Source organism: Ictalurus furcatus, chromosome 2 (assembly GCF_023375685.1).
Source record: "Ictalurus furcatus strain D&B chromosome 2, Billie_1.0, whole genome shotgun sequence".
NCBI classification, from domain to species: domain Eukaryota; kingdom Metazoa; phylum Chordata; class Actinopteri; order Siluriformes; family Ictaluridae; genus Ictalurus; species Ictalurus furcatus.
This window is the reverse complement of record NC_071256.1, coordinates 38,779,812-38,807,002: the sequence shown is the minus strand read 5'-3', so window position 1 is coordinate 38,807,002 and position 27,191 is coordinate 38,779,812. Positions and strand designations below refer to the sequence as shown.

The 27,191-nt window shown below is 41.1% G+C and overlaps 2 protein-coding genes across 4 annotated transcripts; both read right to left on the bottom strand.

Moving 5' to 3' along the window:
- Window positions 1–1,540: 1,540 nt before the first annotated feature.
- On the bottom strand, window positions 1,541–10,142 carry LOC128603953 (perforin-1-like). Of its 2 annotated transcripts, none has more exons than XM_053618745.1 (5): window positions 9,701–10,142; window positions 8,303–8,895; window positions 7,960–8,098; window positions 5,617–5,834; window positions 1,541–3,118 (listed from the first exon to the last, which is right to left on the bottom strand). In XM_053618745.1, the coding sequence occupies exons 2-5, from the start codon at window positions 8,881–8,883 to the stop codon at window positions 2,233–2,235; spliced, it is 1,824 nt and encodes a 607-aa protein (XP_053474720.1). In that variant the 5' UTR covers window positions 8,884–8,895; window positions 9,701–10,142; the 3' UTR covers window positions 1,541–2,232. The 2 variants fall into 2 exon arrangements, with proteins under 2 accessions (XP_053474720.1, XP_053474719.1); XM_053618744.1 differs by having other exon boundaries at window positions 9,948–10,142.
- A 9,751-nt stretch (window positions 10,143–19,893) lies between these two features.
- Window positions 19,894–26,073, bottom strand: LOC128603923 (perforin-1-like). 2 transcript variants are annotated; one of them, XM_053618717.1, is made up of 6 exons: window positions 25,679–25,720; window positions 24,028–24,138; window positions 21,704–22,259; window positions 21,447–21,585; window positions 21,077–21,294; window positions 19,894–20,933 (listed from the first exon to the last, which is right to left on the bottom strand). In XM_053618717.1, exons 3-6 carry the CDS (start codon window positions 22,231–22,233, stop codon window positions 20,054–20,056), a joined length of 1,767 nt encoding a protein of 588 aa, XP_053474692.1. In that variant the 5' UTR covers window positions 22,234–22,259; window positions 24,028–24,138; window positions 25,679–25,720; the 3' UTR covers window positions 19,894–20,053. The 2 variants fall into 2 exon arrangements, with proteins under 2 accessions (XP_053474692.1, XP_053474686.1); XM_053618711.1 differs by lacking the exon at window positions 24,028–24,138 and having other exon boundaries at window positions 25,679–26,073.
- Between the last annotated feature and the right edge of the window lie 1,118 nt (window positions 26,074–27,191).

The window sequence follows — 27,191 nt, the reverse complement described above, 5'->3', positions numbered from 1 at the left end:
AGAGGCCCGTACATTGCTCTCTAAACACCCCTCAAACGGAACGTACCATTCCTTCCTTATTGAAACTTCCTCGAGTTTGACACCTTTATTACATATTTACTCAGTGTGATGAGTCTGGATCAGTCTCATCATTTAGATGGGATTAGTCCTGGGTCTGAAACAGATGTCGTGGTCGTTAGTCGCGCCAGTTAAATGACACTCATTAAAACAAAGGGGTTTTGATAATTAAGGCTGCTTTCACACTTGATTTCAGAAAATAAAATCATGAATAGTATTGATTTTAAAAAATAATCCCCATAACAACACCCTTTGAGTCCTGGCTAGTATCGGCTAAATAACCAGTCTAGGTGTAACTCTAATGATGAGGGGGTTATTTGTCTTCGCTTTAGCTTTGGAGGTGGAAAATCAAGAGAGTCTGAGCTGCTTGTATGACTCGATTGTTAAAGTGAGTTATGTTTAGGTATATTTTCTATTTATGTCTAAATCTCATCATGTTTCACCATCAATGCTGTGAGAATAAAATTGCAGGAGAGCTTTTTAAAAGTGGACTCTTCTGTAGGATTCTATATAAAATGTTAGCTGGGGTGTTCGGAGAAAGTGCGAACGCAGCCTTAATCGGCATTTTTGGCTTCCTGAAAAGGTTTTACTTAAAATTTACGAACAATTATGAGAATCAGCGCTTGACTTCAAAGCTCCACAACTGCAATCTAGGAATTTTGGTGCAGGCTGACTCCGTCTACCTGAATATCCTTTATAGCGGATCATTCCATTCAGTTCAGTTTGATTTGTAACAGTGAACATCGTCTCAAAGGAGCTTTACAGAAACATATAAACACAGGATGGAGATTTTAAGTGTGTGAATTTATCCCTATTGAGCGAGCCGGTGGAGACGGTGGTGAGGAAAAACTCCCTGAGATGATACGAGGAAGAAACCTCGAGAGGAACCAGACTCAGAAGGAACCCGTCCTCATCTGGGTCACACCGGATAGTGTGAGAGTAAAAGAAAGTTCATTATGGTTTAATATGAAGTCTTTGTTGAACTTGAGTCACATACTGTTTTTGTCAAATGGTTAATGCTCAAAAAGTTTTTATTTCTCTGGAAGAAAAATCCATGCAAACGTGAATACATTCATATATATATATATATATATATATACATATACACACACACACACACACACACACACACACACACACATATATATATATATATACACATATACACACACACACACACACACACACATATATATATATATATATATATATAATGTGTATATGTGTATATATGTATATGTATATATGTGTATGTATATATGTGTGTGTGTGTGTATATACATATGTGTATATGTGTATATATATATGTGTGTGTGTGTATATACATATGTATATATGTGTATATGTATATATATATATGTATATATGTGTATGTATATATGCGTGTGTATATATATATATATATATATATATGTATGTATATATATATATGTATGTATATATGTATATATATGTATATGTTTATATATGTGTATGTATATATGTGTGTGTGTGTGTGTATATATATATATATATATGTATATGTATGTATATAAAAATATATATATAAAATACTGTAAAGGTGACGCACAGCACAATATTGAATGGATACATATGAATATAAATATGTAAATATTTAAACTGCAATGAAAATGAACAACGATTCACAAATATTGAAACAAAGGCTACGGCATGTTAACCCTTTTATGGAAGGGTCTCCAGCGTCGGCGCTGTGTAACAGTCAGAGGTAAAGCTTCTTTGTGGTTTCTAAGTAACGTACTATAATGAACTGCTTTTTTTTTTTTTTTTGTCTTATTAACGTCAAGAGAGAGAATATTAAAGAGAGGGCTGGTGAGGGAATGACTGTTTATAGCTGCTATAATGTAAGCGAAAACATGTTTAGCGGATGTCCCACACGATATTAAATGTTACTATGAGTGGAAAAAGCGTGCTTTTTAAAAAATTAATTCAAATGTGTTATCAAATTGCCGTGTTGTAAGGAAATAAAACACTTGGGGATGTGCTGTTATAGGAAAATAATCAACTTCGCTCCATCTCATCGTGTTTTATTTCTTACTTAATTGAATAAACTTTTAATCGGATTTGCACACTGGTTTAACGAGTACATGGATTCTGTCAGTTTTGCTGTTTAAATCATAAATATCATAACTGGAGTTAAGAAGGTACTCAGCTTCGCTACAGAAGCTGCATGACACTTTTATTAGCATCGTATTCGATCTGCTTAACAGTTAGCGGAGCTTCGTCAAGAATCACGCCCATTTCCTGCAGCATGTCCTGCGGAACGGGCCGAGAGTGCCGGGACACGTACGCCTTCTCCAGATTAAAATTCATGGGAGAGCCGACGTAATCGGTGCATGACGGACCTGCTAAACTCGGCGCACACACCACCTCCGTTTTATAATACAGCATGCCGTGATTTAAATTACAGGAATCCTGTAAAACACCCGCTTTCAGGGGGACAGTGCAGGCACCGAGCAGGTCGTCATCCCATTTGTTGTCCTCGTCCCACGCCTCCAGCTTTAAAGGGTCGACATTTGTCAGAATGACATCACCGAGGTCAAAGGTCATGGCCCAGTGGGGATCGTTGTTGTCATAGATCACCGGCGTGCGTCCGATCATCATGCTGTTTTTGTCGTAAACTTTGACGTAGCCGTCCGTGCCGGTCGTGTGGTCTCCCCACATCCCCGACGCCCGTAGTACCGTCACCTTGGCCCGAGCAATGCCGCGTTTGGACGGGCAGCAGTCAGCGGTCACGCCAGGGTTATTCCTGCATGAACACAAACACGGTTCTTTGGGATCGGGTTTGATTCCGGTGCTGCACGGCTCAGAGCAGTTTCTCCACAGAGACTTCTCCAGGATGAAGTCGTGAAGGGCTTTGCGCAGGTTCTTTCGGGTCGGGTTGTTGCTGGGGAGAAGCTCGTGGAGAGGCTGAAGAGAGTACGAGATCACATCCGGGTGGGCCGGGACGGATGAGAGCCACTCTTTATAAGCGCTGGGATCTTTATTAGCGGAGAAGAGGAGCTCAGGCTCCGTGGTGTGGCCTCCTGAGATCTCCGTTAATCTTTAGAACAGGGAAAGAGAGACAGATAGAGACAGAGACGCACAAAGAGAGAGGAGGAGAGAGAGAGACAGAAGAAAAAAGATAGACAGAGAGCGAGAGACAGTGTCCGTATGAATAATGCTGCCTTAATACTTCATACTTCAATTAAATAATTCATATGTAATACATAAATAATTCAGTCAGTGTTAGTGTGGTATCAGTGTAAGTGGTATCAGTGTTAATGTTTACAATGTTAGTGTGGTATCATTGTTAGTGCGGTATCAGTGTTAATGTTGACAGTGTTAATGTTTACAATGTTAGTGCGGTATCAGTGTTAGTGCGGTATCAGTGTTAATGTGGTGTCAGTGTTAATGTGGTATCAGTGTTAATGTTTACAATGTTAGTGCGGTATCAGTGTTAGTGCGGTATCAGTGTTAATGTGGTGTCAGTGTTAATGTGGTATCAGTGTTAGTGTGGTCAGTGTTAATGTTGACAGTGTTAGTGCGGTATCAGTGTTAATGTTGACAGTGTTAATGTGGTATCAGTGTTAATGTTGACAGTGTTAATGTGGTATCAGTGTTAGTGTGGTATCAGTGTTAGTGCGGTATCAGTGTTAGTGTGGTATCAGTGCGGTATCAGTGTTAATGTGGTCAGTGTTAATGTGGTATCAGTCTTAGTGCGGTCAGTGTTAATGTTGACAGTGTTAACGTGGTATCAGTGTTAATGTGGACATTGTTAGTGCGGTCAGTGTTAATGTGGTATCAGTGTTAATGTGGTCAGTGTTAATGTTGACAGTGTTAATGTGGTATCAGTGTTAATGTGGACATTGTTAGTGCGGTCAGTGTTAATGTGGTATCAGTGTCAATGTGGACATTGTTAGTGTGGTCAGTGTTAATGTTGACAGTGTTAATGTGGTATCAGTGTTAATGTGGACATTGTTAGTGCGGTCAGTGTTAATGTGGTATCAGTGTTAATGTGGACATTGTTAGTGTGGTCAGTGTTAATGTTGACAGTGTTAATGTGGTATCAGTGTTAATGTGGACATTGTTAGTGCGGTCAGTGTTAATGTGGTATCAGTGTTAATGTGGTATAAGTGTTAATGTGGTCAGTGTTAATGTTGACAGTGTTAATGTGGTGTCAGTGTTAGTGTGGACATTGTTAGTGTGGTCAGTGTTAATGTTGACAGTGTTAATGTGGTATCAGTGTTAATGTTTACAATGTTAGTGCGGTATCAGTGTTAATGTGGTGTCAGTGTTAATGTTGACATTGTTAGTGTGGTCAGTGTTAATGTTGACAGTGTTAATGTGGTATCAGTGTTAATGTTTACAATGTTAGTGCGGTATCAGTGTTAATGTGGTGTCAGTGTTAATGTTGACATTGTTAGTGTGGTCAGTGTTAATGTTGACAGTGTTAATGTGGTATCAGTGTTAATGTTTACAATGTTAGTGCGGTATCAGTGTTAATGTGGTGTCAGTGTTAATGTTGACATTGTTAGTGTGGTCAGTGTTAATGTTGACAGTGTTAATGTGGTATCAGTGTTAATGTAGTATCAGTGTTAATGTGGTATCAGTGTTAGTGCGGTCAGTGTTAGTGTTGACAGTGTTAGTGTGGTCAGTGTTAATGTTGACGGTGTTAGTGCGGTATCAGTGTTAATGTGGACATTGTTAGTGTGGTCAGTGTTAATGTTGACAGTGTTAATGTGGTGTCAGTGTTAATGTGGACATTGTTAGTGTGGTCAGTGTTAATGTTGACGGTGTTAGTGCGGTATCAGTGTTAATGTGGACATTGTTAGTGTGGTCAGTGTTAATGTTGACAGTGTTAATGTGGTGTCAGTGTTAATGTGGACATTGTTAGTGTGGTCAGTGTTAATGTTGACGGTGTTAGTGCGGTATCAGTGTTAATGTGGACATTGTTAGTGTGGTCAGTGTTAATGTTGACAGTGTTAATGTGGTGTCAGTGTTAATGTGGACATTGTTAGTGTGGTCAGTGTTAATGTTGACAGTGTTAATGTGGTCAGTGTTAACGTTGACGGTGTTAGTGCGGTATCAGTGTTAATGTGGACATTGTTAGTGTGGTCAGTGTTAATGTTGACAGTGTTAATGTGGTGTCAGTGTTAATGTGGACATTGTTAGTGTGGTCAGTGTTAATGTTGACAGTGTTAATGTGGTGTCAGTGTTAATGTGGACATTGTTAGTGTGGTCAGTGTTAATGTGGTATCAGTGTTAGTGTGGTCAGTGTTAATGTGGTATCAGTGTTAGTGTGGTCAGTGTTAATGTTGACAGTGTTAATGAGCTGTCAGTGTTAATGTGCTGTCAGTGTTAATGTCGACAGTGTTAGTGCGGTATCAGTGTTAGTGCGGTATCAGTGTTAGTGTGGTCAGTATTAATGTTGACAGTGTTAATGCAGTATCAGTGTTAGTGCGGTACCAGTGTTAGTGCGGTATCAGTGTTAGTGCGGTCAGTGTTAATGTTGATAGTGTTAATGCGGTGTTAATGAGATCTCCTGAGTGTGTAACTCACCGGTCGTTGAAGCTGCTGGAGAAGCTGTTTTTACCCTCGGTCTTGGCCTTGGCTTCGTCACAGTGCTTGCTGTTAATGTTGGTTTTAGCTTTCCCCATCACGCTGGCAGACGCCTCCACGTCTAGACACGTCTTCACCTCGTCCACGCTCAGACCCTGCAGGGACGTCTGGCACTGTCTGATACTGGTCACCGAGTGGACCTTCCCTCCCAGGGTCACCTGTCCAGCACAGGAGTGTCACTTTCAGCGTGTTGGGAATCGGCCAACCCTTCATATTTTATCTCATCAAAAATCAAAGAAATTTTTTTTCCTTCTTTTTAAACAAACAAGACTTCATTTTACACTCGAGTCACAAACACACAGTTCAGAGTGAATCACCACCAGGGTTTCAGACACCACCAGGGTCTCAGACACCACCCAGGCTTTCAGACACTACCTGGCTTTCAGACAGGACAATGTGTTAATATTTCACAATTAATATACTACCACTACTATTATTACTATTGCTACTATTCTTGCTGCTACTACTTCTATTACTGAATCTATTACTATTACTTAATCTATTTCAATTAGCACTATTTTTACTGCTATTACAACTTTTATGTCTACTACTATTACAATTAATACCACTACCATTACTAATATTACTACTTCTATTGTTATGACTACTACTGTATTACAACTACTACTACCACTACTATTACTACTGCTACTACTACTACTACAACTATAACCATTAATACCATTACCATTATTACTATCATTAATATTACTACTTCTATTGTTATGACTACTACTGTATTACAACTACTACTACCACTACTATTACTACTGCTACTACTACTACTACAACTATAACCATTAATACCATTACCATTATTACTATCATTAATATTACTACTTCTATTGTTATGACTACTACTGTATTACAACTACTACTACCACTACTATTACTACTGCTACTACTACTACTACAACTATAACCATTAATACCATTACCATTATTACTATCATTAATATTACTACTTCTATGACTGCTGCTACTTTTACTACTACAGCTATTACTATTACTGCTGCTGTTATTAGATTTATTTTAATTTGTACTATTACTGCTACTATTAATAACACAGTTTACTTTTACTCTAGTATTACTACTTTTATTATTACTACTACTGTACTACTGCCTATGCTACTGTTATTTCTATTATATACAACTACTATTAATACTATTACTACTTCTGTTATGACTACTACGGTGTTACTACACAACCCGCCGTTACATCTATGACTGCTGATTTCACTATTACCACTGCCATTACTACTACTAGATTTATTTTAATTTGTACTATCACTACTACTATTACTTCTATTACTGCTGCTATTAATAACACTTCCAAGACTACTGCTTCGACCACTGCTATTACTATTACTACAAATATTACTAGTAGTATTACAGTTACTGCTGTTACTAGATTCATTTTAATTTGTACTATTACTGCTATTACTGCTGTTATTATTTCTACAACTATTACTCCAATTAACACAGTTTATGTTACTATTATTGCTTTTATTAATACATTACAGCATATTACTACTTATACTATTACTGCTAGTATTACTTAACTATAATTTCAATTAGTAATATTGCTACTACTCCGTCATTTGCTGCTATCATTACTATTACTACTACTATTTATATGACTGCTACTATATTACTACCACTACTATTGCTAGTACTACTATTACTACTACTGCTACCATAGCTATTATTGCTGGTATTACTATCAGTATGGCTACCATTACTACAAATTTTATATTTTAGAGTTTAAATTCTTTCACCATTAATATTTATGAACTGTGACTCTGTGAAATTCATCAGACTAAATGCCTGCTTAATTAAAATATTTTTCTTAAATTTGTCCCAAGGGTACACAAACTTTTCACTCTAACGCATAGAGAAGTGTACCAAATGAGTCAATATATCAGGTATATCAGGTATTCCTTGTTAAGAGATGCCAGTTAAGAGCGTGTCAGACGCGTACGTGTGTTAAATTAAAGCTGTGACTCAAACAAAATAAAGAAAAAGGTAAATTCATTAAAATACTCAGTTCTTCACTAATAACTATGAGTGGATGAAATGTTTTGTATAAAATTTTAATTAATGGTAAAATAAAACCAGATTTTTCACTTTTAAAGGAGTTTGGATTGATGGATGACTTCATTATGTTGAAGACACGGGTTAAAACCTTCTCTCCCTTTTGATGTTTCTCATGAAGAGCATGATGACAAACTGAATTCAGCATTTTTCTGAAAACCTTCCTACAGCACCATGTGCGTCTGTTACCTTGGTGATGTAGTGAGTGCCGAAGGTGTCGATGAGCTTGTAGAACCGTGGCTTGAACTGAGGATTGTACTGCTTGGGTAGCTGACTCAGGGCTTGTTTAAACTCAGGATGAATTAACGGCTTGTTAGAAACCCTGTAACTGGAGATTAGCATAAAAAATTAGCAAGCATCATGGAATACACTCTGTATGAAACGGAAAAACATTGATACATTTCACGTCACATTATGCGTTCTAAGGCCAATGATCTCGCCTCACAACCAAATAAATATTTTACGATTTTTGCGATTTTGGGCCAAAATTGGTACAGCGTAAAGGTGAGTGTTAAAGGCACGACTGTCTTACTTGTAATATCCACAGGAAACACTGTGACTGGTGAAACTGAACCTGTCCTTTTTGGTTTTCTCCATCGAATACTCGGCCAGCTTGGAGTTGCTGCCTGCCAGTGTGAGCGACCCTTCACCCCTCTTCATGTCGATTCCCAAATTCATGTTCCAGTTATTTTCGACAGAGGAGGTGCTGGAGCTTAGCAGAGACTCACTGGACTGGTATATGGAGCTGGACACCTTCATGCTGCACTTCTGGGTTGGTCTCCAGTCCACCACAGAAACCGGGAGCTTCTGCTTCTTCCCCTCCATGTAAGGGTTCCGGCACAGGGTGCAGGATTTGTCCTTCTGTTTCCATTTTTTCATGTTGATGACGAAAGAACCTTTCCGCTGCATCTTGGTGATGTCAAAGCCTTCTCCAGCGAGGTCGGACCCGGGAGCGAACTCTGCTTCTGCACAGTCTCGCGCCGTTCCTTTTTCACATGACTGGATCAGAGGAAGGAGGACCAAGAGGGAAAAAAGACCTGACCACCACAAAAAGGCTGGTGCAGGAGACATTGTTGTGGAGGTGTGTTTACTGGCGCACATGGAGGTCCTCATGGTGATTCTTTCCTGTAGGACAAGTAAGACATGTTAAAATTAACAAGCCAGCTTTCCATCGATGGGTAAATCATAAGCACCGCTGGTCTGAAATCTAAAAAAGGTTATATATATATATATATATATACTGTAGTACCCTAATACAGAAGGGTTAATCTATCAGAAAGGGTTCCAAGAAGAAGCCTTAATTTATTTAAGAAGCTAATACGATTTAACTACCCAAAGAACACTTAAGGACCTTTTACACAACAGTAACACCTTAATGCAGCACTTTTATATTCTCGAGTATGATTGGTCAGGTTTATATTAATGCACTTGTTCTTTCTAATATGCCAACATGTCATCATAACGGCTATTCAGTTATTCACAGGGACCTATATGGCGGGCGCTCCACAGAAATGGACTAGAATAAAACATATGTAATTGTTGATTTGTGTGGAGAAGTTTATGTAATGTTTATGGAAGGAGTCTCCAGTGTCAGCGCTTTGTAACATTCAGAGGTAAAGCTGTAAGTTTAGGTTTTAACTGCAGTACAAAGAGAGGCAGGTGAGGGAACAACTGTTTATAGCTGCGAGAACTTATGTGAGACGTGTGCAGTGAACATTTATAGGAAATAATAACAGACCCCCCCCCCACACCCCACACACACACACACACACATACAGAGTGGTTTATTACTTGCATAACAGCAATATTATAATGATACTTTATCTGAAACATCATGAGTATCTCACATCATGTTAACAGAAAGTGAAACAAAAATAATAGTAACTTTGCATCTGATTAAGGAGACTTAATATAAAAAGTGTTATCTTACCTGAGTTCTCCTGAGCTGGCACTGATATCTGTCTGTGTGTTTGTGTGTGTATGTGCAAATATCTGACTATACCTGTGGGTGGGATTCATTAGCGTTTCATCAGACAAGTTGGAAAAAAACCTATATGTGGTTATGATGAATATGCGCCGATAGTTTGGAGAAATAGATGGCTTCTGTGTGGTTTATTCTATGCTGAGACTGAATGAGTGAATGAGTGAGTCAGAGTTATCATTTTTTTTTTACTCACCCCAGTATGCACCCCATGTAGTTTTCATCCTCTCTACAGTCGTCGGTGATAAAACAATAAACACTACAAGATAAGTGCAAGATAATTTCACCTGGTACTTAACATCAACGAACGTGAAGGTTTTCAGACTCTAGAATGTTTATGGTAAGGTCTAAAAGTTAGAGAGAATCATTTCAAACCTATTTTTACTGCGAATGTTTGTGGTGCTTTTGGAAAGTGGTGACCACCTCTACACGCAGTCAGATCAAAACCACACATGTAGCTTGTGCTCATTTTCTGGAAGTCACATGGACCTGGTGGGTGATGTTGAGGTGTGAAAGCCGTTTCAACCTAAAAACTGCAAATGCAACATATAAGTTTTGCTTTGAAATTTGGAATACAGTGGTGCTTGTAAGTTTGTGAACACTTTAGAATTTTTTATATATATATATATATATATATATATATATATATATATATATATATATATATATATATATATATCTGCATAAATATGACCTAAAACACAATCAGATTTTCACACAAGTCCTAAAAGTAGACAAAGAGAACCCAATTAAACAAATGATACAAAAATATTATACTTGATTATTTATTTATTGAGGAAAATGATCCAATTTGACATATCTGTAGGATTAGCAGTTAAATTTGACGGTGAAATTAGTGTCAGGTGTTTTCAGTCAAAGGGGATGACAGTCAGGTCTGAGTGAGTGAGCGCTCTGTTTTATTTAAAGAACAGGGATCTATCAGAGTCTGGTCTTCACAACACATGTTTGTGGAAGTGTATAGTAACATGATCAAAGGAGATTTCTGAGCGCCTCAGAAAAAGAGTTGTTGATGCTCATCAGACTAGAAAAGGTCACAATCCAGAGTTTAGACTCCACCAATCCACAGTCAGACAGCTTGTTTACAAACTGAGGAGGTTTACGACCATTGTTCCCCTCCCCAGAAGTGGAGACCAACAAAGATCACTCCAAGAGCAAGATGTGTAATAGTCCACGAGGTCACAAAGGAACCCAGAGTAACTTCTAATCAACTAAAGGCCTCTCTCACACTGGCTAATGTTAATGTTCATGAGTCCACCATCAGGAGAACACTGAACAACAATGATGTACATGGCAGGGCTGCAAGGAGAAAGCCACCGCTCTCCAAAAAGAACATTACTGCTTGTCTGTAGTTTGCTAAAGATCACATGGACAAACCAGAAGGTTACTGGAAAAATATTTTGTGGATGGATGAGACCAAAATATAACTTTTTGGTTTAAATGAGAAGCGTTATGTTTGGAGAAAGGTCTGTTATTCCTATTTAAGTACGAGCATAGCTGCTGTGCTACAACCTTTTCTAAGATCTTGGAGATGAAGGGGAGATATAGGTCTATAGCTGGAAAGTTGAGAGGGGTCAAGGTCAGGTTTTTTAATCAGGGGTTTAATAACTGCTAATTTAAGTGATTTAGGTACATAGTCAGTGCTAAGGGAAGAACTGATTATATTTAAAAGCGGTTCAATTACTCCAGGACAAATTTGTTTAAAGAAACATGTAGGTACAGGATCTAGTATGCAAGTTGATGATTTCGCTGAAGAGATTATTGAAGTTAGTTTGGTCTCTCTAAGAAGAGTAAAACATTCTAAATGTTGATCTGATATGGCTAAATTATCATCTATAGGGTTAGTTATAATACTGTCTGGTTTTAATTAAATAGCCTGAATTTCACATCTAATATTTTCAACTTTACCAATGAAAAAATCCATGAAATCTTCACTGCTATGTAGTGATTGAGTGCTTCTTTCTGTAGTGGTTTTATTCCTAGTTAATTTTGCTACTGTGTTGAATAGAAATCTCAAAATGTTTTTGTTTTCTTCTATTAAGGTGGAGAGATAGAGTTTTCTAGCATCACTAAGAGATTTTCTATAGTTCAGTAGGCTCTCCTTCCATGCTGTTTGAAATATTATCAATTTGGTTTGACGCCATTTACGTTCTAATTGTCGAGTGGTCTGTTTTAAGGTACGCGTTTTATCGTTATACCAGGGTACTAGCTTTTTCTCTCTAATTAATTTTCTTTTGAGTGGAGCCACTCTATCTAGCCTGTAGCGGAGCGTTGACTCTAAGCATTCAGTCGCCTGATCGAGTTCTATGGGATCAGACGGTGATTCAAATCTAAATCTGTATCTAAGATGGACACAACCGCTATTCTCAGAGGGTCTTCCTGGTCATCAAAATGAATATTAAAATCACCAACGATTAATGCTTTATCTACAGAAACAACCAGGTTTGAGAGAAAATCTGTAAATTCACTAAGGAATTCAGTATCTGGCCCTGGGGATCTGTAAATAATAATTAGAGGAATTGACTTATTTTTTGTGGCTACATGTATTATACTAGTATAAAGGACTTCAAAAGAATTAAATTTATGACTAGGTTTTTGTGTTACGCCTAGATTTTGACTATGGATGAGTGCGACACCTCCTCCTCTACCAGTTAAACGAGGCTGATGTATATAACCGTATATAACTTCATTTCCTATCTTTCTTTTCTCAAAATCTCTGGACTTTTCTATCCCTTTAAAAAAAGAGAAGAAAAAAAAAGGAATGAGCAAGAGAGAAAAACATGAGTGAGAGAATCCAGGAAGTGTGTGATGCCTTGCTCCCGTTTCATCATGGGGAGTAGTACACACTTTCTGTGTGAAGTGTCTGGAGTTGGAGCATGCGATGGCAGCCCTTGAGAGGTGTCTGACTGTGCATTGTAACGCCTTACATTAGGCAGCTCCGCTCGCTCTCGTCTTGGAAGCCGAAGCGAGTTGGGTTTCAGAGCCTCGTGGATCTGGGCCGGCCGCTGCCGAGGCAGCTGCTCTATCTGCTGGATTTTGGAGCTCACGTCGCTACTCCTCTTTCCGCTATGGAAAGCCAAAAAAACCCCCCAAAAAACACACACACAAAATTAATAGTAATAATTCCTCTCTGAGTTCGAGGAGCCAGAAGGATGTACTAAAAACTGAGAGCAGCATATAAAGAGCTGCTTGAAGTGGTTACTAAGGCTGGATGAGCATCTTTCTCCCCAGTGAGAGTAAATCCCTCACACTGCAGAAAATTCCCCTTTCTTCCAGAAGTGCGTGACAAAATATCAGGCTTCTGAGGGGAAAACCATTTATAAGCTGTATTTATAACCCCACTATGATGGCTTATTCGGCCATTGTGGGGAGTGAACAGTATGGGTATTTAGCTATGCTAAAGGTAGAGGAGGTGCTTGCGAGCTACCTCTCTCCATCGGCAACAAGTAATTTAGGGGGGCCGGCTTTGCCATCCAAGCCACCGTGTAAGGTCGCCGTGGCATTGGTGGGTAAGGCCTACGCGGTAGTAGTCTTGCTTGTGGGTCATTGCAGACAATGACAGTGTTTGCAGGCCTACCAAGCAGACCTGCGGAGTGAGCTCAACATATGGCAGCATTCAGCCAGTTCCTTCCCTGTTGTGACGAGTTCACCCGGGCATCCACGAGTGGAGCCCGGGCCAGCGCTAGTGCGAGGGAGACAGAAGGCGAGTACGGCAGCCCGCCAAACCCCGCAGACAGCCAGGGGAACTGGGCAGCCACAGTTGCGGCCTGCTACTAGGCCTGATCTGAGAATGGTCATAAAGGCTAAGCAGACGAAGAAGAGATTTCCCAGTGAAATCTCGCATTGATTATAAAATACTATTATTAACCTATAAAGCACTAAACGGTCTCGCACCACAGTATCTAAGCGACCTTTTGATTTTCTATGATCCACCACACCTACTTAGATTGAAAGATGCAGGCTATCTGACGGTACCTCGAATAGTGAAGGCTACAGCAGGGGGAAGAGCTTTCTCTTATAGAGCCCCACAGTTATGGAACAGTCTTCCAATTAGTGTTCGGGACTCAGACACCGTCTCAGTGTTTAAGTCTAGACTTAATACGTATTTGTTTACTCAAGCCTACCCTGACTAGACTTTCTATTATACTAATTCCCAGTCCTAATAATCTTTTCTCTCCCTCTCTCCGTCTGCTGAGCCACACACAATTTTATGGAGATACTAGAGATCCTGATCCTCTCTGCTCGCCAGACCTGCCTGATCTGTTTTGGATGTCCTACCTCTGGAGGAACTCTCATCTACTCCAATTCCAGATTGCTGGGACTACGGCTGCTTCTGAGGCCAAACAGACTTCATATAAATCCATAATGAACTTTTTTACACTATCTGTTTTACCCAGATGAGGATGGGTTCCCTTCTGAGTCTGGTGCCTTTCAAGGTTTCTTCCTCTTAAAACATCTTAGGGAGTTGTTCCTTGCCACCGTCACCACTCAGTGGCTTGCTCAGTTGGGATAAATTCGCACCTTTAATATCTGTATACCGTGTTGATATTTATGTAAAGCTGCTTTGAGACAATGTCTATTGTAAAAAGCGCTATACAAAAATTGAATTGAATTGAATTGAAGAGTGGTCCTGAGGGGAGTGGAAGGACATATCAGGGGTCATGAGGTTATTAGGGCAGTTAGCCCCCAATGCTACTGTAGGGCCTCCCCTAGCCAAGGCTGTCCCAAGTTTTCAGTGTTCTCTAGTCAGCAAGCTGTCACAGGGCAACGAAAATCTGATGCTTTCCCTCCAATAGAATGTGGAATAGTTAACATCAATAAAAGACTGTCTGGCAGCGTGGAAAATACTGCCAAATGTGACTCCATGGGTTCTGTCTACCGTAGAAAAGGGTTAGCGGGTCCAGTTTAGAGCTCGACCCCCCTGGTTCAGAGGTGTGCTCATCACAGTAGTCAGCACAGACCAGAGCCCGACGTTAGCGGAGGAAGTAAGATCCCCCTTGGACAAAGGTTCCATAGAACATAGTACCCCATTCCCTGAGGGAGGGAGGTTTTTACAGCCGTTATTTCCTGGTCCGCAAAAAATAGAGGAGTATGCGGCCAATTTTAGATTTGCGTCATCTGTACTCTTCGGACATACAGGTTCAAGGTGCTGGCGCCCAAACTTATCGTTCCACAGATTCAGTTTGAGGACTGGTTTGTGACGATAGATCTAAAAGGTGCATATTTCCACATAGCCAAGATCGGGTTCTTCCCTTTGGGCTAGCTTTATCCCCTTGCACCTTCACAAAGTGCATGGATGTCATTCTGGCTCCATTGTGACTCCAGGGCATCCGTGTACTAAACTACCTGGACGACTGGTTAATTCTAGCACGATCCAGGAAACTGGCGGTTCAACATCGAGATGATGTTCTCTCCCACATGAAGAGCTTGGGGTTCAGGTTGGACCTCAGAAAATTATGCTTTCTCCAGTGCAGTGGACAACTTTTCTAGGGGTTATAAGGATTCTACTATGATGAGGGTGTTTCTATCCCCAACATGCATAGGGTCAATCCTATCAACATTGAGCAAGATAAAGCTGGATCTTGGCATCCCCTCCAGTCTCTATGGGAGACTATTGGAGCTTATGGCAGCAGCAGCCAACATCAATTGAGAGGTCACCATGTGTTTACAGACAACACAGCAGTGGTCTCATATATTGACCATCAGGGAGGATCATGTCCACGCCCCCTGTTCAGGCAGGCACAACCAATTCTTCTCTGGGCAGAGGGAAAGTTTTGGCAGTGAGTGCAATGTACATTCTGGGCAACTGGAATGTGGGGGCAGACATCATGTTGAGGCAGGGTCTGAGGCCCAGGGATTGGTGGCTCCATCCACAAGTGGTGGAGTCCATATGGCGGAGGTTTGGCCGAGTGGTACTGCATGTGTTTGCCTCCGAGGAGACAACACACTCCCCGCTGTGATTCGTCCTCACTCCTCCCACACAATTAGGGCTGGCCATGATGGGCCATGGTGCACATGTGGCCGAGGTCACATCTGTATGCTTTTCCCTTTTTTCTAGCGAGAGTTCACCAAGACAGTCTACGTCTGCTGCTAGTAGCACCTTATTGGCCAGTTCGAATATCGTTCTCAGAGATAATATCCCTGCTAGATGGCACTCCTTGGGAGATTCCCATCTGCAGGATCTACTGTCTCAAGCCGGAGGACTGATTTATCACCCTCGGCCAACTATAGTAAACTGTGGGTCTGGCCCCTGAGGGGCACCAGCTCATACATTCTGGTCTCACAACTGAGGTTGTAGAGACCATGTTGAACCCTAGAGCACCATCCATGAGGAAATTGTATGCGCTCAAGTGGCGGCTTTTTGTCTCCTGGCTACAGTCCTGGAGTACTTACAAGGATGTTTCTCAGCAGGGTGGGCTCCTTCTACAATCAGGGTTTACGTGGCTGGCATTTCGGCCAGCCATGGCCCTGTTGATGGAGCCTCTGTGGGGCAGCATCCTCTAACTTCGAGGTTTATGCATGGTGTCAGGCAGCCGAGGCCCACCTGCAGGCCGCACATACCTTCCTGGGACCTTTCTGTGGTCCTGGAAGGTCTGTCAGGTGCCCCATTTGAGCCCTTAGAGTCAGCCTCTGAGAAGCTTCTGATTCTAAAGGTAGCTCTTCTGCTGGCCCTGACATCTCTCAAGTGACTAGGAGATTTACAAGCTCTCTCTGTTGCCCCTTCCTGCCTTGACTTTACTACTGGATTAGCCAAGGCCTTCCTGTATCCTAGGCTGGATTATATTCCTAAAGTGCCTACATCCGCTGCCCGGCCTGTGGTGTTTCAGGCTTTCTGCCCTCCTCCATTCCTCACACCGGAACAAGAGAGAATGCACCTGCTGTGTCCAGTAAGGGCTCACTGTACTTACGTCCACTACTCCGGCCAGTGGCGTAAGTCGGAGCAGCTGCTGGTCTGCTTGGCGGCAACAGTAGAGGTGATGCTGCTTCGAAGCAGCGCATCTCTAATTGGATAGTGGAAGCAGTCGCTATCACTTATGAGGTGCCAGGTCTCACTACGCCTCTGGACATAAGGGCTCATTCCACTAGGGGGGTCACCTTCTTGAAGGCTTTGTTCAACGGGGTATCCTTACAGGATGTGTGTGCTGCTGCAGGGTGGTCTATGCCACACAAATTCATTTGATATTACAGCCTGGATATTCATTCCGCCCCTGGCTCGAGTGTCTTGCAGTGTCCCTCGGGCTTGGGTCTTTTTGAACAGGCCGTACCCTTGGTATGATGGAGTGGGTATTCTCGTTCCCGTAGTGTTATGCTAAACGCAATGTGGAGTTCCCTTTGAAAGGGAATGTCTGGGTTACGCATGTAACCCTGTACCCTGAGAAGGGAACGAGACGTTGCCTAGCTTTGTCATACCAGGGCAGGCCTGTGAATTGCGTCTTCGCTTCAGATAGTAGAGGCTGACAGCGTGGTTCACAGGTGCCATATATATATATACAGTATCTCACAAAAGTGAGTACACCCCTCACATTCTTGTAAATATTTGATTATATCTTTTCATGTGACAACACTGAAGAAATGACACTTTGCTACAATGTAAAGTAGTGAGTGTACAGCTTGTATAACAGTGTAAATTTACTGTCCCCTCAAAATAACTCAACACACAACCATTAATGTCTAAACTGCTGGCAACAAAAGTGAGTACACCCCTAAGTGAAAATGTCCAAATTGGACCCAAAGTGTCCATTTTTTGTGTGTCCACCATTATTTTCCAGCACTGCCTTAACCCTCTTGGGCATGGAGTTAACCAGAGCTTCACAGGTTGCCACTGGAGTCCTCTTCCACTCCTCCATGATGACATCACAGAGCTGGTGGATGTTAGAGACCTTGTGCTCGTCCACCTTCCGTTTGAGGATGCCCCACAGATGCTCAATAGGGTTTAGGTCTGGAGACATGCTTGGCCGGTCCATCACCTTCACCTTCTTTAGCAAGGCAGTGGTCGTCTTGGAGTTGTGTTTGGGGTCGTTATCATACTGGAATGCTGCCCTGCAGCCCAGTCTCCGAAGGGAGGGGATCATGCTCTGCTTCAGTATGTCACAGTACATGTTGGCATTCATGGTTCCCTCAATGAACTGTAGCTCCCCAGTGCCAGCCGCACTCATGCAGCCCTAGACCATGACACTCCCACCACCATGCTTGACTGTAGGCAAGACACACTTGTCTTTGTACTCCTCACCTGGTTGCCGCCACACACGCTTGACACCATCTGAACCAAATAAGTTTATCTTGGTCTCATCAGACCACAGGACATGGTTCCAGTCATCCATGTCCTTAGTCTGCTTGTCTTCAGCAAACTGTTTGCGGGCTTTCTTGTGCATCATCATTAGAAGAGGCTTCCTTCTGGGACAACAGCCATGCAGACCAATTTGATGCAGTGTGCGGCGTATGGTCTGAGCACTGACAGGCTGACCCCCCACCCCTTCAACCTCTGCAGCAATGCCGGCAGCACTCATACGTCTATTTCCCAAAGATAACCTCTGGATATGACGCTGAGCACGTGCACTCAACTTCTTTGGTGGACCATGGTAAGGCCTGTACTGAGTGGAACCTGTCCTGTTAAACTGCTGTATGGTCTTGGCCACCGTGCTGCAGCTCAGTGTCAGGGTCTTGGCAATCTTCTTATACCCTAGGCCATCTTTATGTAGAGCAACAATTCTTTTTTCAGATCCTCAGAGAGTTCTTTCCATGTTGAACTTCCAGTGACCAGTATGAGGGAGTGTGAGAGTGATGACACCAAATTTAACACACCTGCTCCCCATTCACACCTGAGACCTTGTAACATTAACAGGTCACATGACACCGGGGAGGGAAAATGGCTAATTGGGCCCAATTTGGACATTTTCACTTAGGGGTGTACTCACTTTTGTTGCCAGCGGTTTAGACATTAATGGCTGTGTGTTGAGTTATTTTGAGGGGACAGCAAATTTACACTGTTACACAAGCTGTACACCATGGATGCATAACCCAAACGTTTTCATTTGGCTTTTCTATACGTAAATCCCATTTCATTAAGCTGATTTCTTACAGTTCTGTCACAAACACTGACTTCTGTTTCCGCCCATTTGTTTTTCATTTGTCTTGTCATGTTTTTCTATTGTCAAGGGATATTGCTTTGAGTTTTCTATCCTGACCCTTTGATGTCTTCCTTGGTCTATGTTTTCCTGTTAGAACCTTCCCATTTTCCTTAGAATTGCACCAAATTTTAGACTCAGCTGACTGGGAACAACCGACATCTTTTGCCACACTGCGTGTTGGATTTCCGTCTTGAAGGAGTTTTATAATCCTTTCCATTCTTTCAATTGACAACTGTCTTGTTGGGGCCATGTTTCCTTTCAAAAAGTCAAAGGTTAAGGTCTGTACGCACTCTCTTTTAACTGCAGACTCATTTGCATTTTTAGACATTTTGATATTTGTTTTAGAAATGCAAATTACAAGGTGATTCCATAATATTTTCCTCAACAATGAGTGATTTACATAATTTTTTCTTCTACTTGATCTGGAAAAAATATGGCATTAGTTAACATAATTTCATGTAACTTGTTTGAGGTATGTTCCACAAAGCCAGCATGTTCAGCTATTAAACAGTTTTTTTTTGCCATATCTGTGATTTGTTTATTTGCTATGAAGTAAAAAAAACCAAGTGTGGTGATTTTTGCCAGGGGTTGTACTTGCAATAAAATTCTTGCACATGTTCTTCTACCCTCATGGATATGTCTTCCCTCAAGCTCTCAAAATCAACACCACATTCAGCAGTTCACACTTTCTGTAAGGCTTGTGGGTTTTCTTGAGGAGGTTTTCTACATGCTTTTTAAAAGTTGCAAATGTAACCCATACATTTATTGGACCTGACAAATGATATCTTTTTTTTTTTTTTTAAAGAATAGTTCAGTAATATTTCAAGAATGTTTGCTTCATGAAACTTTTATTAGGCTTTAAAAGACAATGGCAGCACCAATGAGCAGGAAAATAATACACCAATATTATGTGCAAATATTCCACTTTAAATATTATAATAGTAGGTGTGAATATGTAATTTATAAACCACACAACTGTAAAAAATTTTTGCTTCATATGACTTTTATTAAGCTTTCATAAAGGCAAAACGCAACACAAATGAGCAAAGGTTTGAATGAGGAAAGGTTTAGTAGTAATGTGCCAATATTATGTGCACCTATTCTACTTCAAACAGCATGATAACTGGCGTGAGTATGCACAAAGAACACAACTGGTCTACAACTCAAGACCTTTAGCTTTGCGAATGTTGCTCTGGTTGAAGCGGGGAATACGCTCATCGAGGAGCACTCCCATCTCCAGCAGCATACTTCTGGGAATCGGGCGAGCATTCCGGGAGACGTACACTTTCTCCAGCTGTGCATCCATGGGAGAGGGATTGTACTTCTTGCATGAAGAACCAGTCAACCCATGAACGCACTTCACCTCCACTTTATAATAGAGTACTCCGTGATTCAGTGTACAGGCATCCTTCTTCACTCCAGATCTCAGTGGAGCATTGCATGCCCCGAGAAGGTCGTTATCTGAATCACTGTCCTGGTCCCACACCTCCATCTTCACAGTTCTGAATTGAGTAAGGTCCAAAGTTCCAAGGTGGAATTGGTGGTTCCAATTTGGTGAATTGTTATTCCAGATCACGGACGTCTGGCCTTTGCGATACTGTCCATTGAGGAGGATCTTGACGAATCCGTCCGTCTGAGTCCAGTAATCTCCATATAAACCCGTGGCTCTGATTGCAGTTATGGTGACTTCAGCAAATCCTTTCTGAGTTGGGCAGCAGTTGAGGGCCACATCCCGTTTGTTGTGGCAGCTGCAGCTGCACGGTTCGTTGGGATTGGTCTTCACACCGGTCTTACATGGGATTGTGCAGTTTTTCAACAGGCCCCTCTGGAGGATGTAGTCCTTGATGGCAGTGCGCAAATGCGCTCGTATTTGTTTTTTCGCTGGCAGCAACTCGTGAAGGGACGTGAGCGAGTAGGACAGCACATCAGGGTGAGCGGGCAGAGATGTGATCCACTCCTTATAGGCCTTTGGGTCCTTATTTGATGAGAAAAGGAGGTCGGCACTCTGAGTGTAGCCACCAATCACATTTGTTTCCCTTTTGGGGATGACAGAAACACAAGTTTTTGGAATAATTTACATTTGTTTAGAATAATTTAACCAGCTGAACTAAGTGTTCATTTTGGCACTTTATTTATAGACAATAAGTTGTTTACAAAGAGTGAGATATGTGGTACAAACCTGTCACTGAAGCTGCTAGCAAAACTCCTTTTATTCGTAGTCTTTTCCTTGGCCCGCTTGCAGTGATGAGCCTCAGTCTGCAGACTTGCAGCTATTCCCATACTGACAGAAGCCTCCACGTCCAGACACATCTTCACCTCATCTACGCTCAGACCCTGCAGGGACGCCTCACACTCCTTGATGCTGGTCACAGAGCGAACCTCTCCACCCAGAGTCACCTGCACACAGCCACAGAGTTTCCAGTCAACAGAAGCACACAGGCATTCATTCTGGAACTGTGAAGTTGTATTCATTGTTCATAAATAGGCACTTTAAATCTGAGATGGACGAGTCTGCTTCAGAGTCTGTGGAAATCTATTATGTCATTCACCTTTGAGATATAATGAGTACCAAACTTGTCAATCAGCCTGTAATAGAGGTACTTTGATGACGCATCATATTTCTTAGGGAGACTTCCTAATTCGTCACTTAGCTCTGGGTGCAGGAGTGGGCGGTTCGAAACCCTGTATCTAGAAGACAGACCATGAAGTACAACTCAAGAAACAGTGATAATGATGCTGTATTTGTATAATTAAATATAAATCAACATGAGACGGCATTGTCAAAACACAAATTCTCACATCCTACCTGTAGTATCCACATATGACATCATGACTGGTGAAACTGAACTTGTCTTTTTTGGTCTTCTTCATTGAATATTCAGCCAGCTTGGAGTTACTGCCTGCCAGCATCAGTGATCCCTGGACTTTTGGAGTTGTTATTTGCAAGTCTGACTGCCAGTTGTTCTCGACAGAGGAGGTGCTGGCGCTGACCAGGGCCTCGCTGGACTGATAGACGGAGCTGGATAACTTTGTTCTGCACTTCTGATTTGGTCTCCAGTCCACCACAGAAACTGGGAGCTTCTGTGTTTTACCTCCCATGTAGGGGTTTTTACACAGTGTGCAGGACTTGTCCTTCTTGAGCCAGGAGCTCATGTCAAGGACAAAGGCCCCTTTCCGTTGCATGGTGGTGACGTCAAAGCCTTCTCCTGCTAGGTCGGATCCCGGAGTGAAGTCCACATTGTGACACTGAGACTCATTGGCCTTGAAGCAACGCTGATTGGTTGGAGGAGGGAGAGTTGTGGCAAAGACTGCCCAAATCAGAAGTGTCTGCAGCATGGCTGGACCTGGTGTGTGTCCTATTTCTTTATTTAAAAAATTCAGATTTGTTAGTGTAAAAATATTTAAAGTTACTTCACTTAAGTACACCCTTACAACACTTTGTTTGGTTTTTGTTTTGCATCTATAATAAAATAAATCTGTCTCCTGTTTGATAAATTATAATTAGCACAGCACAAGTTTCAGGTCGCAGGAAAAGATGCTTGTATTACACCTGCTAATATTGATCATGTGCTTCTGCACTTCTCAGTATCACCACCATCATCAAGAAAGCCCAAAAGAAACTCTACATCCTCAGAAAACTGAAGAGTTACAGAGTAAAGAAGCAGCTGCTGATACAGTTCCACTTGGAAATGATCCAAAGTATGCTGACATCCTGCTTTACTGTCTGGTACGGCAATACTGACCCTCACATCAAGAGTAAGACATTGTGTACAAGGCCTTAATAATAATAATTGGATGTGATCTACCATCAGTGAAAGCAAAAGATAAAGACTCCTGTTGACAAAAACATGCGGCTTCAGAAAGAGCTTCATTCCTTCTGCCTTCAGACAACTCAACTCTTTGCTCTTCAGACGATGGTGAAAAGTCCCTGCTTCTCAGTCTCAGTACAGTAAGGGAAGCGAAAGCAAAATATTTCTCTAATATCATTTCTGAAAATGCAAATCGGCCAAAAGTTCTGTTTAAGACAATTGATGCTGTTTTAAGTCAGTTGAGGACTGCTTTTCTGAACGCCACACGAGAGACCTGTGAGGATTTTAAAAAAATGTTTTATTTGCAAAGTTCATTGAATCACTTGGACCCACTCTCCACTGTGCAGGAGTCTGATATAGCTCTGACAATGTGTTCCAGTTGCAAACTGGATGTTTTGTCCCCATGTCTTTTTAAAGATGTTTTTTTTTTTTTTTTTTTTACAAACATTGCTTCCAGAGTAACAGCAATTACACACAGTTTGTGAGTACTTTAAGTGGTGTTTTTCCAAGCTGTCAACACAAGTTGTGTACACACAGCTCTACTCCTACCTATACAAGTTCAATATCTTAGATAAATTTAATTCAGGTTTCAGATCTCTACACAGTACCAAATCTACACTGTTAAAGGTAACTAATAATATTTTCCTTTCCTTGGTTCAGGCTCGTGCTGTTTTAGTTTTATTGGATCTCAGTGCTGTGTTCGACACCACTGATCATGATCTTCTTTTAGATCGTCTGCAGTGTATGGTTGGCATTCAGGGCACCCTTACAGTGATTTGCATCTTATTTGAAAGGAAGTATGTTTTCTGTTCAATTAAAAAAATTCTCCTCTACATCAGCTCCTTTATTTTGTGGGGTCCCTCAAGGGTCGATTCTAGGACCCTTACTATTCTCCGTCTACATGTGACCACTGGCCTCAATTTTTCAGAGATATGGCATATCTTATCGTTGCTATGCTGCCGACACTCAATTTTATTATCCAACATGCTTGGACAAAAAAAATCATCAATAGAGAATGCCGTAAATTGCTTTGCTGATATTTCCTGCTGGCTGGCAGACAATTTCTTACAGTTAAATGAGAGCAAAACTGAAGTTCTGACTCTCAGCCAGTTCTCTTTACCTGGACTGTTTGACCAGCTAGGTCCACTGTTGTTAAATGTGCAAGATCATGCAAGGAGCCTTGGCGTGATCTTGGACTCATCACTACTGTTAAACAGACAGATCGGTGCTGTTGTTAAAAGCAGCTTTTTCCATCTGAAATCAATTGCAAAAGTAAAACTCTTTCTTTCTAAATCAGATGTAGAAATTGTGATTCACTCACTAATATTGTCAAGGTTAGATTACTGCAACTCATTGAATACCGGACTGCTTCAAACTGCCTTGTCTCGTTTAGAGTCGGTCCAGAATGCGGCAGCTAGGCTCCTTACAGGGTCTACAAAGATAGACTTCATTACAGCAGTATTAGCATCCTTACACTGGTTTGTCTTGTCTTGCATCTTGTTTAGTCTAAAATATGTGTGAGTATGCATATATGCATACTATATATATATATATATATATATAATATGCACTGCTGGTCAAAAGTTTGTGGACTCTCAACTGAAATGTTTCTCATGATCTTAAAAACCTTTTGATCTGAAGGTGTATGATTAAATGTGTGAAATCGGCGTCGTACACGAAAATATAATCGTGCCGACATATTCATTTCTTTCATTAGAAATCTAACATTTTATTTAGAAAAAATATTTTTAAACGGACGATTCTGAGTGAAATATTCTGAAAAGCAGGAGATAAGTGTGCACCGTAGGTGGGAACTCCGTTAATACTGTTTAAAAATCATCTCAGAGAAATTCCTCAAGAAATCGGGTGAGAAAACACCAAGAATACATTTCTGGAAATTCTCTGCAAAAAGGACGTCTACTTTGAAGATGCTAAAATATTAAATTATTTTGATTTATTTGGGATTTTGTATCATAATTCCTGTAGTTCCATATGTGTTATTCCAGAGTTTTGATGACTTTATTATTATTCTAAAATGTGTGGGGTGGGGGGGAAATAAAGAATCGGTAGAGTGTATGTTTGTGTGTGTACATATATATATATTGTAAAGTACAGTTACACTTGCATACAGTAGTTAAACTCTGTTAAATGCTTCATTATTAGTAGGGACACAGGACAGAGGCAGGTAATTCACAGACGATCTCTCTCTCTCTCTCTCTCTCTCTCTCAATAATAAATATTTATTATAATTCATTCAAATAAATGTAATCTTCTTGCTCTACTTTATCTCTGTGTATGATTTATAGTGGGCAGAATTCTAGATCTAACAACCTGTAAAACAACTAACTGAATTAACTGTGATTTTTATCCTTTCAGTCAAATTTTGCACTGCAAACATCAGTTACAGCTTTAACGTGTCAGTGCAGGTAAGTGACCGTGATATAAGTGTGATAAACCAGAGCCAGGTGTGTATTACACGATTCTAATACATTAAATTGGATTATCTCTTACATATATGCTAAACTCCACATGGACACTTTTGCAGTGTTTCTTGCAGATGAGATAAATGCGCAAAAGCTAATTAATTATGAGTCTTTTATTAAATCAGGTGTGTGATATAAGAGAAATAGCTAAATTATGCAGAGACGAGGATCTCTGGGACTGAAAATAGAGAACATTGATGTTACAGTTTCCTAGTTTTATTTTAACATGTTTAAATTTTGCTCTTACCTAATGGATTTGTGGAACAATCTCAGCATTGTGTAGCCTATAATTACAGTAATTTGTCCCCCAAGACATTTCCTAAACATTTCCTAAAACAGTTCCTAAACTGTGACAATAGTTAAAATATATTTACCATTCAATACATTTGCTGTAATAAAGTCGTCAATATACATAATTGGGGAAAAAATAATTATGAAAATGTCCATTAAAAGTGGACGTATTTCAAACACAAGGATGGTTCCACTTACCTTGATGTGTGTATGAGCAGATATAACCTGTGCACTGTACAGGGTCTTCTAAATGGTCTTCTGAAAAAGCTTTTAGGGCGTATTTATACATGTACAAGACATGGCACAGGACGACTATTGACAGGTCTATAAATAAGTCGATAAATTTTGAGGGGTGTAAAAAAAATGTGTGACCTTATATGTGAGGGTGTGTAGTGTGTTAGACTGTTATTATTAATAATTACACTGCAGTGCTCTTGAATTGTAGACACTCAAACCTTACACTTTGGTACTTTTCCCTTATGAATTGTTTATTCATCAGTGCTATTGGTCATACCACTGCAAAACAGCAACTCCATTTCCCAGAATGCACCACGAAGTACAAACATGACCGACAACAACTACACTTCCCAAACACACATGGACAAGTTCACCATCCCCGGAGTTCTAATCAGAGACACTTGTTTACAATCACACACACACTAGCACTACTCCTTTTAAGAGAGTCTCATTCAGTCATCAAATTGTGAACTATATTCTTAGTTGCCTTTTGTCTATACCAAGCCTTTGTACCGTGTCTGTTTATTCTGGTTTTTTGACTTTGCTTCCATTTACAACCTTGTCTCTTTGCCCTGCCCTGTTTGTACTGTTTGCCTGATCGCCTGACCTCTGCCTGTTCGTGATAATTGACATCTGCCTTATCCTTTGGACTTGTTGTTGTTTTATTACACTGGTATACCTGCATTTGCTTCTGTCTGTGCCTCCAAATCGTGACAGAATACTTCACCATGGATGGCTCATGGGAGAACACCACCAACAGCTTGCCTATCTGACCGAACAGGTCACTCAGCTTTCCCAGAGCACACCGGCAGTCATGCAGACTCACACCCCGTTTTCTTGGATACCAATGCCAGAGAAGTATGCAGGTGATCCAGCGCGATGCAAGGATTTTCTTCTGCAATGCTTGTTGTTCTTTGCCAGCTATGCAGGCATGTTGGAAGCACGCAAGATCACCTACTACATGGAGCTATTAACCGACAAAGCCTGGGCAACAGTAGTATGGGAACGAGGTGGCGAAACCATCTCCTTATACAATCGGTTTGTGGGGCTGTTCCAACGTGTCTTCGATCACAATCCCGACAGCAAGGAAATGGGAGAAGAGCTTATGACCATTTCCCATGGCTCATGACGCGTAGCAGAATATGCTCTCGAGTTCTGGACCATCGCTGCGAGGAGTGAGTGAAATGAAGCAGCGTTGAAAACTGTATTTCGCAATGGACTAAACCCGGAAGTACTGACGAAACTCGCTTGCCATGATAACCAAGTCACTCTTGACTCGCTCATCGACCTGACCATTTGTCTTGATTGCCTACTTCTGGGCTGCCATCCAGCCCATTGCGATGGAGCTGTCACAGCACCGAAAAACCTGGCGGAGCGTATGCAGCTGGGGCGTGCGCGGCTCAACGAATCTGAAAGTGAGTTACGCCATTGAGAGTTCCGCTGCTTTTACTGCAGACAAGACACCCATCTCATC

Coding starts and splice junctions, on each gene's coding strand:
- LOC128603953 (XM_053618745.1), bottom strand. CDS start 8,883: ATGAGGACCTCCATGTGCGCCAGTAAACACACCTCCACAACAATGTCT. Junction 8,099..8,302: donor GTTTCCTGTGGATATTACAA/GTAAGACAGTCG, acceptor GCTAATCTCCAG/TTACAGGGTTTCTAACAAGC. Junction 5,835..7,959: donor GCACTCACTACATCACCAAG/GTAACAGACGCA, acceptor TGTGCTGGACAG/GTGACCCTGGGAGGGAAGGT.
- LOC128603923 (XM_053618711.1), bottom strand. CDS start 25,769: ATGTATAAATACGCCCTAAAAGCTTTTTCAGAAGACCATTTAGAAGAC. Junction 21,295..21,446: donor GTACTCATTATATCTCAAAG/GTGAATGACATA, acceptor GGCTGTGTGCAG/GTGACTCTGGGTGGAGAGGT. Junction 20,934..21,076: donor GCTAGCAGCTTCAGTGACAG/GTTTGTACCACA, acceptor CATCCCCAAAAG/GGAAACAAATGTGATTGGTG.